Source organism: Drosophila kikkawai, chromosome 2R (genome assembly GCF_030179895.1).
Source record: "Drosophila kikkawai strain 14028-0561.14 chromosome 2R, DkikHiC1v2, whole genome shotgun sequence".
Classification (NCBI taxonomy): domain Eukaryota; kingdom Metazoa; phylum Arthropoda; class Insecta; order Diptera; family Drosophilidae; genus Drosophila; species Drosophila kikkawai.
This window is the reverse complement of record NC_091729.1, coordinates 10,262,478-10,277,938: the sequence shown is the minus strand read 5'-3', so window position 1 is coordinate 10,277,938 and position 15,461 is coordinate 10,262,478. Positions and strand designations below refer to the sequence as shown.

The 15,461-nt window shown below is 47.4% G+C and overlaps 3 protein-coding genes across 6 annotated transcripts; 2 read left to right on the top strand and 1 right to left on the bottom strand.

Moving 5' to 3' along the window:
* Window positions 1-51: 51 nt before the first annotated feature.
* On the bottom strand, window positions 52-7,028 carry Eps-15 (Epidermal growth factor receptor pathway substrate clone 15). Of its 4 annotated transcripts, none has more exons than XM_017172074.3 (12): window positions 6,668-7,028; window positions 6,320-6,556; window positions 5,471-6,243; window positions 5,078-5,399; window positions 4,913-5,002; window positions 4,637-4,699; window positions 4,286-4,483; window positions 3,778-4,224; window positions 3,529-3,717; window positions 3,407-3,469; window positions 1,139-1,793; window positions 52-1,077 (listed from the first exon to the last, which is right to left on the bottom strand). In XM_017172074.3, the coding sequence occupies exons 1-12, from the start codon at window positions 6,731-6,733 to the stop codon at window positions 395-397; spliced, it is 3,786 nt and encodes a 1,261-aa protein (XP_017027563.1). In that variant the 5' UTR covers window positions 6,734-7,028; the 3' UTR covers window positions 52-394. The 4 variants fall into 4 exon arrangements, with proteins under 4 accessions (XP_017027563.1, XP_070139962.1, XP_017027564.1 ...); XM_070283861.1 differs by having other exon boundaries at window positions 1,139-1,424; window positions 6,668-7,027; XM_017172075.3 differs by lacking the exon at window positions 4,637-4,699.
* Window positions 7,029-10,174: 3,146 nt separating this feature from the next.
* Window positions 10,175-12,099, top strand: Vajk4. The gene is made up of 4 exons (XM_017171570.2): window positions 10,175-10,258; window positions 10,391-10,633; window positions 10,754-11,233; window positions 11,342-12,099. The coding sequence occupies exons 1-4, from the start codon at window positions 10,250-10,252 to the stop codon at window positions 11,624-11,626; spliced, it is 1,017 nt and encodes a 338-aa protein (XP_017027059.1). The 5' UTR covers window positions 10,175-10,249; the 3' UTR covers window positions 11,627-12,099.
* A 1,265-nt stretch (window positions 12,100-13,364) lies between these two features.
* Window positions 13,365-15,387, top strand: Camp (Cathelicidin-like antimicrobial protein). The gene is made up of 4 exons (XM_017172198.3): window positions 13,365-13,537; window positions 13,704-13,875; window positions 13,940-14,716; window positions 14,784-15,387. The coding sequence occupies exons 1-4, from the start codon at window positions 13,430-13,432 to the stop codon at window positions 15,287-15,289; spliced, it is 1,563 nt and encodes a 520-aa protein (XP_017027687.1). The 5' UTR covers window positions 13,365-13,429; the 3' UTR covers window positions 15,290-15,387.
* The last annotated feature ends 74 nt before the right edge of the window (window positions 15,388-15,461 follow it).

Here is a 15,461-nt window from a genome sequence, read left to right as displayed (position 1 = left end):
CCATGGGTGAGAGTGGCGCTCTCTCTGTAACTCTCTCGCTAAGATGATGGATGTTATTATTCCATTCGTTTATTATTCATAGGGTTTTGGTACAGGTTAAATCATAATATTCATTAGGCTCTACGAGTATATAATATATCTGTATATATATTGTAGCAGTGGCTCCGTTGGAACTCTCTATTCGCCTGGATCCTTGAGCACGAAGAGAGGAGCACAAAGTAAAAGTAATCGTATTGGATTATCCATAAGTTTTGATCGAAGCGAGAACGAAGAAGCACTAAACACTAATACAAGATCGGATCGTGGGGCGAATAGAGAGCGAGAGAGTGAACATTGCTCGCGTCATCGGAGATTTCCCGGGGGATCGATCCATCCATCACATCATTCATCCTTTCTAGTTGTCCACCATGCTACGCTTGAGCGCCTCCTCCAGATCGGCATCGAAGCTCTCTGGCTTTGAGTAGTCCGCCTCGAACTTGTCCTTGCTGGGCTCCTTCTTGGCCTTGCTGTGGCCGTTTTGTTTCTCCTTGCCAAAGGAGCTGTTGCCAAAGTCACTCGAGAAGTTGTGCGCCTCAAAGGCATCGAACTTGGCAAAGTTATGATTGTCGAGCTGGCTATGGCCCACCTTGAAGTTATCGTCGAAGTTGTCATTGAAGGCAGCCTTTTGATCGCTGGGCTTGGTCGTTGCTCCAATGGATGCCGCCGTTGAGTTCTGGTTCCCACCAAAGTTGTCATTAAATGCATCGAAGAAGGAATCGTTGAGTTTCGTATTGCTAGTGGTTATGCTCTTCGTTCCTGTTCCGGATCCTAGTCCTGTTCCTGTTCCTGCCGTGGCTGCAAAGTCATCGAAATCAGCGAATGCGTCCAGCGCTGTCTGGGACTTCTGGTGGTGGGGCTTGGAGCTGGAGTGATGCGAAGATGTGTTCGAGTGGTGCGAGGGCGCTGGACTCGAATTCAGGTTGAATGCATCGAACTGCGCCAGCAGATCGTTCTGAAGGGGCGTGTGGGCCTTGGGCTTAATGCTGTTATTGTTGTTCGCTATATTACTCAGCGTCTTGGTCGTGGATCCCATTTCATCTGCGGGTTTAGGGGTCATTTCAGATGGTTATATTCAATGATCAACAAACTTTCTACTCACCCTCTGAACTAAAGTCCTCGGCAAAGCTCTTCTTCTGACTGGCTCCCTTGCCTGGGCCTTCTAGATCCCCCTCATCATCGTCCGCAAAGGGATCCTTGATGCTGAAGGGATCCTCGTAGCGGTAGTCCTTAAAGGGATCATCCTTAAAGTCCGTGGGCCCAGTGATGAGGCTGGGAGTGGCTGCCTGCTGGCTGCTGCTGCTGCTGTTAGCCGCTCCAAAGGCATCGAAGACGCTCGATCCCAAACCCAGGGCCGATCCCGTACTGCTCTGGCTCAGACCCGAGCTCTGCAGCGGAGTATTGGAACGCGACAAATGCTGGTTATTTGAGCTGGGGGCGGTGGTGGTGCTACCTGGCGCTACGGCACCCGATCCCGCCGTTGCCGCTGGGGCTAATGCGGATGCTAATACCGAGGTCGCAGCTAAGGCTGAGGCAGCTGCCGTGGATGATGATGACGGGAGTAATGGGTGCAGGGTGGCTGTGGATGTGGGTGTGGGCGTGCTGGCAGCCTGGCTGCGCCTCGCAACGGGATCGTCAAACAGCGAGAAGCTGTCGAGCAGCGACGCTCCAGAGGAGAATGGAATCGCGTTGGGAACCGGGGGAGCTGGTGATAACGCGGGCAGGGGCGTGGTGGTGGTGCTTGGAATGTTGTGAAGCTGTGTGTGGGTGCGTCATGTCGTGTCGTTGTTGGGGAATAGAAATGAAATGAAACAAAATTAAATTAAAACGGAATCAAATTAAGCACGGGAATCAGAGATTACACAACCAAAGGGGGGGTAACCGAAAACAAAACCGAGGTCAACTAAAGCGTTCAAGCAGCCACCTATGGATGAGGGATGTGGGATGTGTCCAGACCAATACCCAGACAAGTCGCAGGTGGTACGTTGAATGATGTCGAACATAGATATTCTTTATTAATAATGCAAAACGTTGATTTTTTTTTTTGTTACATTCATTTTGTGTTTTCGGTTAGGCTTCCCTCTAAAACTTTGTTCTCTCTATAATATATGTGTTTAATGTTATATGCTCGGAATATGTTATTCTCGGTAAAATCAATGCACGGGAAGCTTGTTAGTTTCGGTGTGGTAGTAATCAAGGTCTGACAATCTGACAATATATTAATGCATACAAGTACTTTGATATAGTTGGAGTTGCGTGAGAGCTCCTGGCCTAACTGGGGCAATGCCTTAATGACGCTACGTAGCTGGCGGCTAATGGGCTTTGTTTGTTTGGTAAATAGTAGTGGACAGGCAGCAAGGCAGTCCGAACTCCAGCGGCAGTTCATGCATATGGGTGTGTGTGTAAAATGCAGGTAATATATTTTTATATATATAGTATGGCTGTATAATTGCTTTAAACTTTAGTATTCGCATATGCAGAAACAACAAACAACTCGCATTAAATTCCTGGCAGAGTTCTCGCCCCCACGAAACAAACTAGTAATAATAGTAAGTTAATACAATACTGACACTGCCCAAAGGGTCTGGAATCGAACTAGAATTGGAACTCGGGGATTCGGGTTTGGGTCTGGGGTATCCTTCCGATTTGTGACTACATTTATTTAACACGATACGTAACGCTTGAAATTGATTTCTTTTTCTCGAGTTGGCTGAGTGTTTCGATTGAATTGATTTAGTACATTTAGCTAATTAGGCATGAACGATAGATAATGCTGCTGCGTCCTCTAGTAAGTACATATATACCATGCACCGCGACTGATATACAATGTGATGCTGCTGCGAGTAGCTTTGTACGCTCAAATTGATTTGTTTCGTTATGCTGCTAGAGGACGAGGAGTCCATTCATTAACTGAGTATGTGTGTTAGTACTTGGTATATATATTTATATCGTATATAGAATGGGGTTATCTTAAGATGTTCACTGAAAATAGAGAATTGCAGAGATGAGAGACCAGAGAGAGAGAGACGGTTAGTTTCAGCCACCAAAAGCAAGGGCTACCATAAGCTACGAATATGAAAGCTGGGTGAGTTGTGGGTGGTAATATATGATCACTGGTGCCTCACTAGCCACTACGAGGGGTAAAAACCAAAGGGCATACAAATCGAAATCAAAAAGTACTCAAGATCTACGCTCTTGACAGAGGGTGCTTTCAAAAGTGGTTTATTTCTACGAAAAAAAACTTAGGAAATGTTAGTGATAATCGTAAACGTAAAACCGGGGATTATACAACAACATTTTGGGGGTGCCGGGTGCCGGTGCGCATGCATTACCACCGATCCCAGCGGACACTGAATTGTGAAGTACCCACCTTATTGTCAAAGTCCTCAAAGTCAGCGAACCCTCCGCCGCTGCCGCCAAATCCGCTTGTGGGCTGTAACAGAGATTCGGTTAATTTACTCTCCCTTGTTTGGTACTCCCTCTTCCGATTACCTGGGATGCTCTTGGTGGCGCTGGTCGCGGGGGCGGCACCTTGGACTTCTTTGGCGGCAATGCTGGACTAGGGGACTCCGGTCTGGGCGGGGGACCCGATTTTTGCGCGTTGGGGCTAAGCACCTGACCCTGGCCAGTGGGCGCATGCAGTGCCGCAAACGGATCGCTGCCGAAGTCATCCTTACCGGGCTGTGTATATGGAATCGGATTAACTTATAATCTCTAATTAAGACCTCGTTCTTGACCCACCTCTGGGGTGATGGCGTTGCTCTTGTTAGCGGCAAAGGCATCCGAACCGAAGGGATCCCGCTGCGTCTGTCCAAATCCTGTGCCGGCACCGCTCTGATTGAAGGCATCGAAGCCACTGTCGAAGCCCGAGCTCATGTTGAAGCTGTCATCGAAGCCGGCGGAGATGACCGGCTTGCTGGCCTGCTGCTGGCCAGAGAAGGGATCGCTGGCAAAGCCATTGGTGGCCTGATTGGCCGCACCGCTGTTGTTCTCCTCGAAGGGATCGTCCGTGGGCATAACCACCTCCTTGTTCATCGTCTTGCGGGCCTCGTCAAAGTCCGGCTCGATCTTCAGCTGGTACTCGGACACTAGCTCTGCGTTCTGGTTCTCCATGGCAGCCCGGCAGATGAGCAAGGCGTCGGTCATCTGGCGCTGCGTCTCCATCAGCTGGGTAACCATCGAGCGAACCTTGAGGGCGGATAGTTATGAATAGAGAGGTGTCCAATAGAGAGTGATCTGCGCATCTTACCGAGCTGATCTGCAGCTGAGTGTTCTGCAAATGCTTGGTCAACTTGGACAGCTCCCGGTTGTTGTCGTCGTACTCCTTTTGCAGCGACGTCTCCTCATCCTTGAGCTTCTGCAGCTCTGAGCGCTTGGCGTTCAGCTCGCCCTCCTGCTCGTTGATGGTCTCCTCCTGCATCTGGCATTGGTCGCGTATCTTGGTCACCTGCAAGAGAGGGTATTCCGGGATAAGCAGGGAGCTTAGAAGAGCCAAAGCTTCGCACAACACTTAAGCCAACATAAAAATATATCACATGAACGAGAGCGAACGGAACACAAGGCAAAATATATACAGAAATCATGAGGAACTGAAACAAACCTGATCGTTGGTGCGCGATATGTCAAGACTTACGTTGGCCAGCACGGCCGTATTGTGGCTAACCTTATGGGTTCGTAATTGTAAGTGTAAGTGCATTCACCAGTTTAGTATGGGTTTAGCCAATTGTTAACAGAGTGTTTTGTTGGTTGGGGGAACATGATAAAGAAAGGAAACCAAAGTTGTAAAGTTGTAAAATGTAAAGTAAAATAAATAAAAGGTAAAACCCAAGGGCAAGGCAAGCAAAGATTCCCGCAGATTCTCATGCAAAATAACTACTTGAGCCTGAAGGTCGTCCAGTCGCTTCTGGGCCTCTCCTCGCTGATTTTCCAGCTGCTTCAGCGTGGCCGTCAGAGTGTCCAGTTCGCTCTGTTTCGGATAAGGAAAATATGTCATTAGGATGTTTGACTTTTCCTTATAAAAAAAAAGAGGTAATCAACCCACCTGCAGACTGCGCACTTCGCCGTTCTTGATGCGCACATCCGCCTCTTTTTGGGCAATCTCGGTCTCCAGGACTCGCCGTTCGCGTGCCAGCTCCTCGATCTCCTTGGATATCATCTCCAGCTCCGGATTTGAGTACGTGGGCTTCACCTCCTGCGGCTGCAGGTCCACACCGGACACAACGGCGCGCATTGAAGGCGGCACCATGTTAGCGTTGAGCACATGCGGCGGATCAACGCCGCGCTGCTTGCGCTCAACGAACCACATGGCCAGGGCGAACTGCTCCACAGTCAACTTGCCCGACTGATTGGTGTCGCACAGAGCCCTGAAATTATATGGTTAATAATATATTATATGATTACTATGGGTTCACTCTCATATTGCCATAATCCTCACCAGATATCCGCCAGGCTTCGCTGTGGTATACCCGACTTGATGAAAATGTCCTTCACCTCGAGCCCGGAGACTAGACCGTCCTTGTCGAGGTCCGACTGTCGGAAGATGTCCTCAAAGCGCTTCAGTTCAGCCGGTGTGACCACCCAGTCGGCGTTGGCCGTCACGGAGGGCGGAGCTCCGATGGGTATCAGCGGATCCGTTTGGATCAGCGGCTGGGAGCTAACAGCGCCCACAGGGGGAATGCGCGTCATAGGCGGCACAGCCACTGGCAGAGGTGGAATGGCCGCCGGCGGGGCAATGTCCTTGGGGAAATTGGCAACGAAGCCACCATCACCGAATCCCTCGCCGCTTGGAGCACGCGGCATGGCCGCCCCCGCCGGTGGTGGGGGCATGGCGGGCTTGGGCGGAGGTGGTCCCGAGCCACCAGGCTTCCTTAACTCGGGCGGCAGCACGCTGGGAACTGTGCGCTTTTGCAGTGTCTGGTAGACGAGATGCATGGCCACAATGAACTCGTGCTTGTCCAGGTTGCCGTCCTTGTCCTGATCGGCCAAATCCCAAATCGTGCCCAGGATGTTCATCGGCAGCTTGGAGTCCATCAGCACGCCCTTCACCTTGTTGCCCGGCAGCATGCCGTTGTGCGGGTTCAGCGACTCAAAGAGCTGCTCGTACTTGAGCCGATCGATCACACCGATGGACCAGTCGCCGTTCGCCACCCCGCCACTGGACACCGGCACCGTCTGGATGCGCGACGGCATCGTTTTTGGTATTTCACCCTGGCGACGGCGAGTCAGGTGACACAAAACAGATTAGTTACCCATTTTGGGCAGGCGACGATCGCTGATTACTCACCACCTTCGGCGGATTGGCAGTTTCCACATAAATGTTGTTCATGTTGGCCACTTGTCCCGCCTGCGACAGCGACACCAGCTTAAGGGCCACGAAGAAACCCGGCTTGTCCAGGAAGCCCTTGCCGTTGGGATCGGACAGGTCCCAGATCCTGCTCAGGACCACGTCGCTGAGGCCCGACTTCTTGAGAAACTTGGCCGCCGTCATGGCCTCAATCGCCCCGGTGCCTTTGGGGTCAATCTGCAAAAATCAATAGGGGGTGGGTGTTGGTGGTGGTGGTTAACGGAGGCGGATTCCAGAGCTTCGCTGGCATTCCTGGGCTACCCAAGGCCGCGCCCGCGACGCGCTCACCTGTTTGTAGTAGGCCTCGTAGACGCCTATGTGCTTGCCGCACACCTTCGCAAAGTCCAAATTCATGTCGCGGACTCAATTCCACCAGAGCTTCTGCCTTAAAAAAAAACGCGTAAGCGCAAGCCCTGCCTGTTATCACTCAATCGATTTTTCTCTGGCGGAAACGCTGACCGCAATCCTTATCGGCGGAAGTCCGCGCTGCCCTGCACCTGTTCACCAGCGACGACTTAAGCCAGCTGAGCTTTTCACAGGTGATCTGAGCGCATTGCGGGCCCTAATTTAGCTACAAATTAAATTTTTAAAACGCCCGATTCTTTTGCACGGGTTCTCCACGGAGTGTGACCGGAGACTTTGAAGCGGGATATACTGGATTTGTTAAAATACTGAAGCAGTTGATGGTCATACTGAGCGATGAAGGATCTTTATGTATATCGATAATCTGATATCGATAAATATATCGGTATCGATTTCGTTTTGAATGTATTTAAAATAAATAATATGAAATTAAAGTTTCTGTTACGAAAACATTAATACAGAGTTAAAAAACGTTTGCTTTGAAACTGTAAGAAGCTATGATTTGGGATATTGTATTTTTTTTACAGTTATGAAAGCAGTAGTTTACAAAATAATTGTTTAAATATTTTCTATACCAAAAAAGCAGTTATAAGTTCAATATTCCAGAGAAAAAGACTGAAAATATTTCCTTTAATTTGTTTAATTTCCCCTTTCAAGCTGGAAGCTTTAAAAATAACTCATAAACTTGCACACATGCACCTCGAATGAGCATGTACAAGTTGCAATGCAATTTGTTTGGCCTTTTTTTATAACGCATTTCCCGCTTTAAAGTCCAATTTGACATGATTGGCATTAAGCCTATAAATGGTTATGCAAGTCATTAACCAGTTTAAGCCTTGGCTACTTCAAGGACCCGGTTTTATTCACCCAATTTACAGCAATTTATATGTTTATATAGGCCAGTATATCATTAATATAACGATTTGTTATCTGGATTCAAAATCGTGTTTGTTTATTCAAGTTTTCAATGGAATAATGGCAAATTAATTGGCTAACAGGTGTCTTTTAGAGATCTCAATTATCAGGACACAATCATTACTCAAATCAGCGCCATATTTACCACTTAAAACTGGGTTAAAGGAAGCAGGTTGCATAAGAAACGAATTGAGATATTTACTTTCACATTCATTGCTGACTTTCGAGACCGTTCAATTATGGCCACTTAAAGTCTAATCACACCCCGCACGCACAGCCCAATCTCTTTCTCTCTTACTCTCGAGCTTTGGCTGTAAATCCCCCGAGTTACAAGCGAGATAACAAGAGAAACGGTGATTAGGTCAAGGTTGTAGCCATCGCCGTTGTTACCCTTCTTTTGGAGATAAAGCGAACGTGCCGAACTCTGAAGATTTGGGCGGGACAGAAGAGTATAGAGGAAGAGAGAAGGCAAGACGCCGCTCCAAAAAACAAGTGAAGGTCGTTGACCAAATGCAGTGTGCGCGAAGGAAGCGGCTGCGGCGGCGCTAGACGAGTGCAAGCGAGACCGCACTTTGCGAACCCGTTAATCAGCCAGAAAGAGCCGTTAATCGCTGCGAAGAATTGCAGTAACGAATTTCCAGGCGTTCAAAAGCAGCGGGAAGGAAAATGGACGGGGGCACGAGCTGGACAATGGGCAATTAGCGGCGAAGAAAAAAAATCGGAGCCTAAATTTGATTATGAAATAGAATGGGCATGTAAATGCTATGGCCTGTCTTCCGCGTCTCTGTCGTTTCGGTTTTTTTTTAGTCTTTTTGCGCTTTTGCGAAAATAAAAAAATTTTACCTGGCTTTGTTTTAGTCGCTGGTGTGTGTTTAGTCGAATTGTTGCTATTGCCACACGATGGATTTTAAAATAGCCAACTCCGCGGCTAAGTATGTTTTCAATTTAATGACTGCCAGTGATTGCACAAAATTCCAGGCAACCAGGCAGGCAGCCAGTCAGTCATAGATCACATAATGCGCACTTGCGACTCCAGCCCACATGTACATACTGTGCACCCCGAAACGGCGACGGTGGCCACGAAGTCATGCCGTGGGTTCCCACAGGCACTGCAACTGCTCCCGGGGTAGCAATCACGATCGGATTAAAACGGACGGATCGCATTGCCAGTTGCAGCAGCAGCCATGTCTTAGGGGTTTGAGGTTCCTCTGGCAGCTACTCCTACTCTATTCCCATGAAAAAAGAAACATTATTTATAGTTTGACCCAATGCGACTACACAGATGCCAAAATAGCCAGCTAATAATGCACTGAAAAAATAAAAGTCCCAAAATAAAAAGGGGGATTTTTATGAAAACAGAATAGATTATGAATTCTTATTAATTGTATAAGTTCTTTACAAAGCTTTATTGTCTAAAAAAATTTGAATCCCAGGAAAAATATTTGAAAATATTTATGGTTTTTTGTTTTTGTTTAGAAATATTTCTAAAATATTTAAATATTTTTAAATACAACAATTTTTTAATTCAAAAACGTGCCTTAAAGGAAAGAAAGATTCCAAATCCATTATGGTGTTCAAAAGTTGGCTAGAATTCTTTTATACAAGGAATCCTTTTCAATTGAAATTCTTTTTAAACTAATGAAAGTTTAAAGTCACCGATTTTGCCTTATGTTTTACTCTGTTAAATAAATATGTATTTAAAACCAAATAAAAGGCTCATATATTTTTTATGTGCACTTCTTTTATGGCCCACTCTACCACATCGCGATGATATGGATGACCCCATAAAGCTCTATAAGCTGATATCAAATATGTAAAATATATCAAATAACCAAAACGCATTGTGCTTAGAGCTTAACCTTCTTATTGTCTCTTGCCACTTACCACACTCGGCGGGTATCGAATTTTGGCCATTTTTGGGGTTTCGGCCTGTTGGCTTTGGAACGCATTCAAGCCGAAGTCAATAGCCTCAGGGATTTGCATAATCCCAGCCCCAGCCCCAGCCTCTCGAATCTTGAATCTCGGTCTCCAGTCCCGGATCGTATATATCATATGTCCAGACCAGGTGTGGGTCCAATAAAAACGGAAGCTTTGGCCTGCAATTCGATAAAGTAAGTCGCTAAGCTCAAAGCGACCGCTGACTTTAATGTGGGTCTGTGTACCACCACAGATTTCCATCCACTTCCTAGCTATTGTCTGTAGGATATCGACCCGGTTAATCCCAAGCTCCTGCAGCCATCCCCCTGTTGATGTTGGCTGAAACCGAAACCGAAACGAGTTTTCATATAACACCAACGTTCGTTCCCCCAACTGACTTTTCATTACTAAGCCAAAATCCACAACAACAACGGTAGCGGCAACAGCAAAGGCAACAAACGGCAACCAAAAGAGTTGCGAATGCGCCACACCGTCTGTCCGTCGACTTGCGCCGTTGCGAGATATAGAAAGACAAGACAGTCCAATTTTTCGGTGTATATAAGCCGAGTGCAGCGGCTCAGCGATTCAGTCCCAGCTTGGATCTCGTTACCCGTGCAGCACAGCGAACCGTGGAGTAATTGTTCCCCCGTGAGACGTCGAATCAGCAGCTCAACAATGCGAATGGTAAATCCACAAAGCCGAGCCCCTGCCCAAGGATCTAAATATACAAAATTGTGGCTGATGTTGAAGTGTCCAATGTGTGATGATCAGAGATCTAAGATATAGAGTGAACCGTGCCCGTATCCTCCATTGCAGTTCGTACTTCCTTGTCTCGCCGTGTGCGTGGCATTGGCCCACTTTGGAGGAGCAGTCGAGGAGAATAAGGCCGAAGGTGATGGCAAGACCGTGGAGAAGAGGGGCCTCCATCTGGGCGACTATCATCACTACCAGCCTCATCATGAGCACCACCACGAGCACATCAAGACGGTGACCATTGAGAAGAAGGTACCGGTTCCGTACACGGTCACCAAGCATGTTCCATATACCGTCGAAAAGAAGGTGAGTTTAGAGTCCTTTTTTAAAGGATTCTGTACATATTTTCGAGCCTCTTAAAGTGATCAAAATTGCTCAAAAAGAACTTCCTTATCTTTTATGATACTCACTAATTCCCATATACAGATCCCATATGAGGTGAAAGTGGATGTGCCCCAGCCTTACATCGTGGAGAAGAAAGTCCCCGTCCATGTCAAGGAGTACGTTAAGGTGCCCGTCCATGTCCCCAAGCCTTACGAGGTGATCAAAAAGATCCCCTATGAGGTGAAGGTGCCAGTTGACAAGCCGTACGAAGTTAAGGTCCCCGTACCCCAGCCCTATGAGGTCATCAAGAAAATCCCTTATGAGGTCAAGGTTCCAGTTCCCCAGCCTTATGAAGTGATCAAGAAGGTCCCGCATGAGGTTAAGGTTGAGGTCCCAGTTCCCAAGCCATACGAGGTGATAAAGAAGGTCCCATATGAGGTCAAATATGAAGTGGAGAAGCCTTATGACGTGGAGGTGCCAAAACCATACGATGTGGAGGTTGAGAAGCCATACACCGTGGTCGTGGAGAAGAAGGTGCCGTATGAGGTGAAAGTGCCAGTCGACAAGCCTTACAAGGTTGAGGTGAGTAAAGATTAGTCAAATAGGTTCCCAATATCCTTTAATAAGAAACCTCTAACAAAAACTCCTTTAAAATCACTTTATTAACCCATCTTTCCATTTCTATTCCAGGTTGAGAAACCTTATCCTGTCCATGTGAAGGTGCCCGTGCCACAGCCTTATACCGTGGAAAAGAAGGTTCCTTATACCGTCGAGAAGCCCGTGCCGTATGAGGTTAGGGTGCCCATCGAGAAGCCAATTCCCGTCTATTCCGAGGTGAAGGTTCCAATCCACAAGGAGATTCCCGTCCCACACAAGTACCACGTGGAGGTGCCGATCTTCAAGCATCACCACGAGCACGAGGATGATCATCACGAGGAGTACCAAAGCCACGGCCATGGCCATGGACACTACTAAGGATCTCCCCGGAATTAACCGAAGCCAGAAGCACAGAACGCGAGCACAAGAAGATGAAGAAGCAAGAGGAGGAGTGATAAGAGATGACGAAGAACGAACAGGGAGGAAGAAGAGCGCACGACAAGCAGCGAGCGAGTCCATCTGTATCTCTCAGATACATCCGCGCAGCAACGTTGAGCTGGACGTTGAACGGGTGACACGAGCGGGAGGAGAAGAGGAAGGATGTTTAGGAGAAGAAAGAGGAGAAGAGGAAGAAGGAAGAGGAGGAGATGCCGCTTCTCCAGAGCCAGAGCAGAAGAGGGAGTACCACCAGGGAGTAGCAGTGAGAGGACAAACTAACTCGCTACTCCCGTCGAGATCTTGCGGAAGCCAAAACCCCCCCAAAAACTTATTGGTTTCCGCATCAGTTTTAAGCCAAATGTGTTAGTACTTTTATCATTGTGTTAGACCCTACGATTTCTATTTAAATTATAAGCTAAAGAAACACTGACAAGCACAGCGCGAAAATTAATGGGTTTGTCGGGGCAGAGCGTGCGCGGGCGCGGACGGAAGTGAAAGTGAAAATTGAGCAGCGAGCCATGGCCAAGAAACCACGTAACAGGCAACACTCATGGCGGAAAATGGAGATGAAAATGAAAGAAAACCAGTTGCCACTTACTACAGTCCGCTCTCAGTGGGTATTCTTCTGGCCAGTTCATTATGCAAGGAGCGATCCGATCGGATTGACGATTGCGTCATCGGCCTGCCAAATTAATTGCAGGAAGCACTCGCCGCCGTTCAAAACTTGGCAACATTTTCGCAATTATGGCGGGGCCGTCATAATCGCAAACATAATAGAAGGGAGAGGGGGAACATATACTGATGCATAGATATTGCCAACCAAAAATTGATGGCTACACATGGGAAAATAACGTTTGCTACTGAATTAATTTGGCTGGGATCCACAATATACCACAAAAAGCTGGCTTAAATTAGCATTTTCCAACAGTTTATCTTTTTCAAAGATCGAAGACATTTCCAATCACCTTAATTTTTCTGTGTGTACATTTTCGTGGATCTATTTGCAATTGAATCCGTAATAAACACAAAGACAGTTACAGTTCAAAAACAAAACGCCACTTCAAGTGCGCAATGGCCTCCTTTTGGCGAGGTAGTAAACGCAAAGCGTAAACGTAGCGCATAGCCAAATTGCATTTCGCAACATCAGTTACTGCAATTACCCATCAAGTACCCCACTAATTGCACTTCGATGGTGTAAGCTTTGGCGCGGGCTTACTGTTTGAAATTTGGCGCCTCCATCAATAACAGTGGCAGATTAGCCGGCGGGCACACTAGATGTATAGCGATAGTTAGCCGTTATTTTCACCTGAAAACAGCTGTTCTCATACAAACTGCAGAAAATATCTAACTATCGCAATATATGGCCGATATTTTCAGTAAAAATTAACAGCGACAGGAAATACTTTCACTATAATTCATTTTTGTGCCATTAAATAAAAGATAATTATTAAAATATTTAATTTTAATGGCGAATACAAAAACTGCATCGAAACCATTTTATTACATTAAAAAAAATTGTTGAATTTTTCATTGGATACATTTTTAATGATAGATATATTCCGCCTTTGGTTTTAAAAAACGCCAGAACCGCCTAGCGGTTAAAAAGCTAAATTAATAACACTGACTACAACATTCCACCAACACTGCTATCGATCTGGCAGCACCGGTATTAATTTTGTTGTTGTTGTTGCAAAACCGCTGTCTGTATCCGTTCGCGAAAAAGACTGAATTAAAGCCGATAAAATGTCGGTTACTATAACCAAATACCGCAAATCCGGCAGCGGTTTAGTGGACTTACAGCCGGGCGTGGTTTTAAAACCAATAACCATTGATCCCCAGCAAATAATCAGGGTAAACTAAACTCCACCAAGCAAACAAACAAATTTTTTCCGATTTGTTGACATTTGGCGTTGCCAGACCGGGCCGAAGAAGCGCTCCAGCGCGAACAGCTGTTTAGAAAAATGTGCAAGGGCCGTAGTCGAGATTTTGTGAATTAAATTTCCATTTATCTGCACAGAAACCCGTCGCTGGGAACCCCCAGTTGGAGGCGCGAAATGCCACTATAAGAGTGTCCTCGGGCGGCATCGTAATCAATAAAATACCTGCTGTCATAAGGCCCAGCATGAAGCGAGCAGCAACGGCGACTACGATCGGGGCAACAGGAGCTGTTTCAGCGACAACTGCAGCAGGTACAGTGGGTCAAAAGCACGAGAAACGCAAAGATACTCATTTAAAAATATGCTATATTTCTAGCATCCCTGCCAAAGACCCCGAAATATGTAATAAAAGCCAGTGGCAGTGGGTCTTCCTCCCTGCAGTGGCAGGCCAGGCGGGACTCCCAAGGTCTCGGCGTGGCCATCAGTTCATTGCCGCCCAACACAATCATCAAGGCTACGACGCGGCAAGCGCTTGTGCCACCGCTTGTCGCCTCCACAACATCCTCTTCAACTGCATCGCCACCATCTACGCCGAGTACCAGCCGGACAACATCGGTTCAAAACACCCCAACAGTATCGGCGGACTCCAGAGTCACCTCCGCAGTGCGTCAAGCTGTGTTTATAAAGCGGAATCTCCCGCTGCCGCAGCGGAGCATGCGAAGTCTCACCCTAAACTTGATGGAACAGTCCACCATGCTCCATCTGGGCGTTGCGGGGGAGCACTTGCCGCTGCTGAAGCGCCTCATTTGCCGGAATGCCAATATCACGCATCTTGACTGCTTTATAACCCTAAGGAAACTGCGGCAAAACGAACCCTTTGCCTTGCTGGCGCAGTCCTTCGAGCTGAGCGAATGGGATGTAGAGGAACTGTTCAAGCGCACGCTCATCAAGTTGGCCCGCTGCCTGGCTCCGTTTATCCGCTGGCCAGATGCCCGACACCACAATGAGCGGCTCAAGCATACGCCGCTGGAATTCCGCGCGAATCTGTTGCACCTGCGCTCTATGATCGAGTGCGTGGAAACGGATGTGGCCGAGGGTCTACGGTGGGACAGTTCCAGCAGTTACAAGTTTATACTGTGCTTCGATACGAATGGTGAGGACAGGAACATATAAATTATAATGTCTTAAAGGTCTTAATGGTGTTCTCTTCCTTCCCCAAGGCGTCATTAGCTACGTTTCCAGCGCCTATCCCGGCAAATGTGATGATCTTCAGCTTTTCGAGGCCAGTAAATTTCGCGATAAGATACCCAAGTACCTGACGTTGTGCGCGGAGCCGGGCAAGGCAGTGCCGCGTGTCCGAAAGACTGAACCAGACGATGAATCGGGAGATGAGCTCGACTATCAGCCGCCAGTGGACCAAACGAAGCGATCCCTTAGCAAGTTTGAGGCCCAGCAATTGGGCGGAAAGTTGGCGAACCAGCAATCCCTATGCGTGGTGGACGGCGCCCTCACCTCGAAACGAGCTCCTTCGATACAACTGCCCACGCTAAGGGTCCAAGAGCAGACATGCCGGGCCCAAATGCGGGATATGATTGATAATTTCCGGGAATTCCGAATACTGGGTCATTCGGCCATTCAGAAAAGGTCGCTGCTGGGCTATCTCGATGAAATGATAATTGTGGCAGCTGCTCTCTGCAACCTCAAGCGACAGGAGCTGCACTCTTAGGTTACAACCAATTAGGGTCTAATGGGCGGGTCTCCCTTAAAGTTATCTAGTTCTTAAGCTCGCCAGATATGACATATATTTTTATACTTTAAAGTAACTTAGATGTTGTTTTGAATAAAAACATAAAATTAAAAGAAATTTAGTGGGAACTCTGAATTAAATGTTAAGTGTC

Excerpts from the sequence above, each read along its gene's own strand:
- Eps-15 (XM_017172074.3), bottom strand. The coding sequence starts at position 6,733 with ATGAATTTGGACTTTGCGAAGGTGTGCGGCAAGCACATAGGCGTCTAC. Across the intron at positions 6,557-6,667 it reads ACGAGGCCTACTACAAACAG|ATTGACCCCAAAGGCACCGG; the intron begins GTGAGCGCGTCG and ends TGATTTTTGCAG. Across the intron at positions 4,225-4,285 it reads CTCAGCTGCAGATCAGCTCG|GTTCGCTCGATGGTTACCCA; the intron begins GTAAGATGCGCA and ends TCCGCCCTCAAG.
- Vajk4 (XM_017171570.2), top strand. Across the intron at positions 10,634-10,753 it reads CATATACCGTCGAAAAGAAG|ATCCCATATGAGGTGAAAGT; the intron begins GTGAGTTTAGAG and ends TCCCATATACAG. Across the intron at positions 11,234-11,341 it reads ACAAGCCTTACAAGGTTGAG|GTTGAGAAACCTTATCCTGT; the intron begins GTGAGTAAAGAT and ends TTTCTATTCCAG.
- Camp (XM_017172198.3), top strand. The coding sequence starts at position 13,430 with ATGTCGGTTACTATAACCAAATACCGCAAATCCGGCAGCGGTTTAGTG. Across the intron at positions 13,876-13,939 it reads TTCAGCGACAACTGCAGCAG|CATCCCTGCCAAAGACCCCG; the intron begins GTACAGTGGGTC and ends CTATATTTCTAG. Across the intron at positions 14,717-14,783 it reads ACTGTGCTTCGATACGAATG|GCGTCATTAGCTACGTTTCC; the intron begins GTGAGGACAGGA and ends TCCTTCCCCAAG.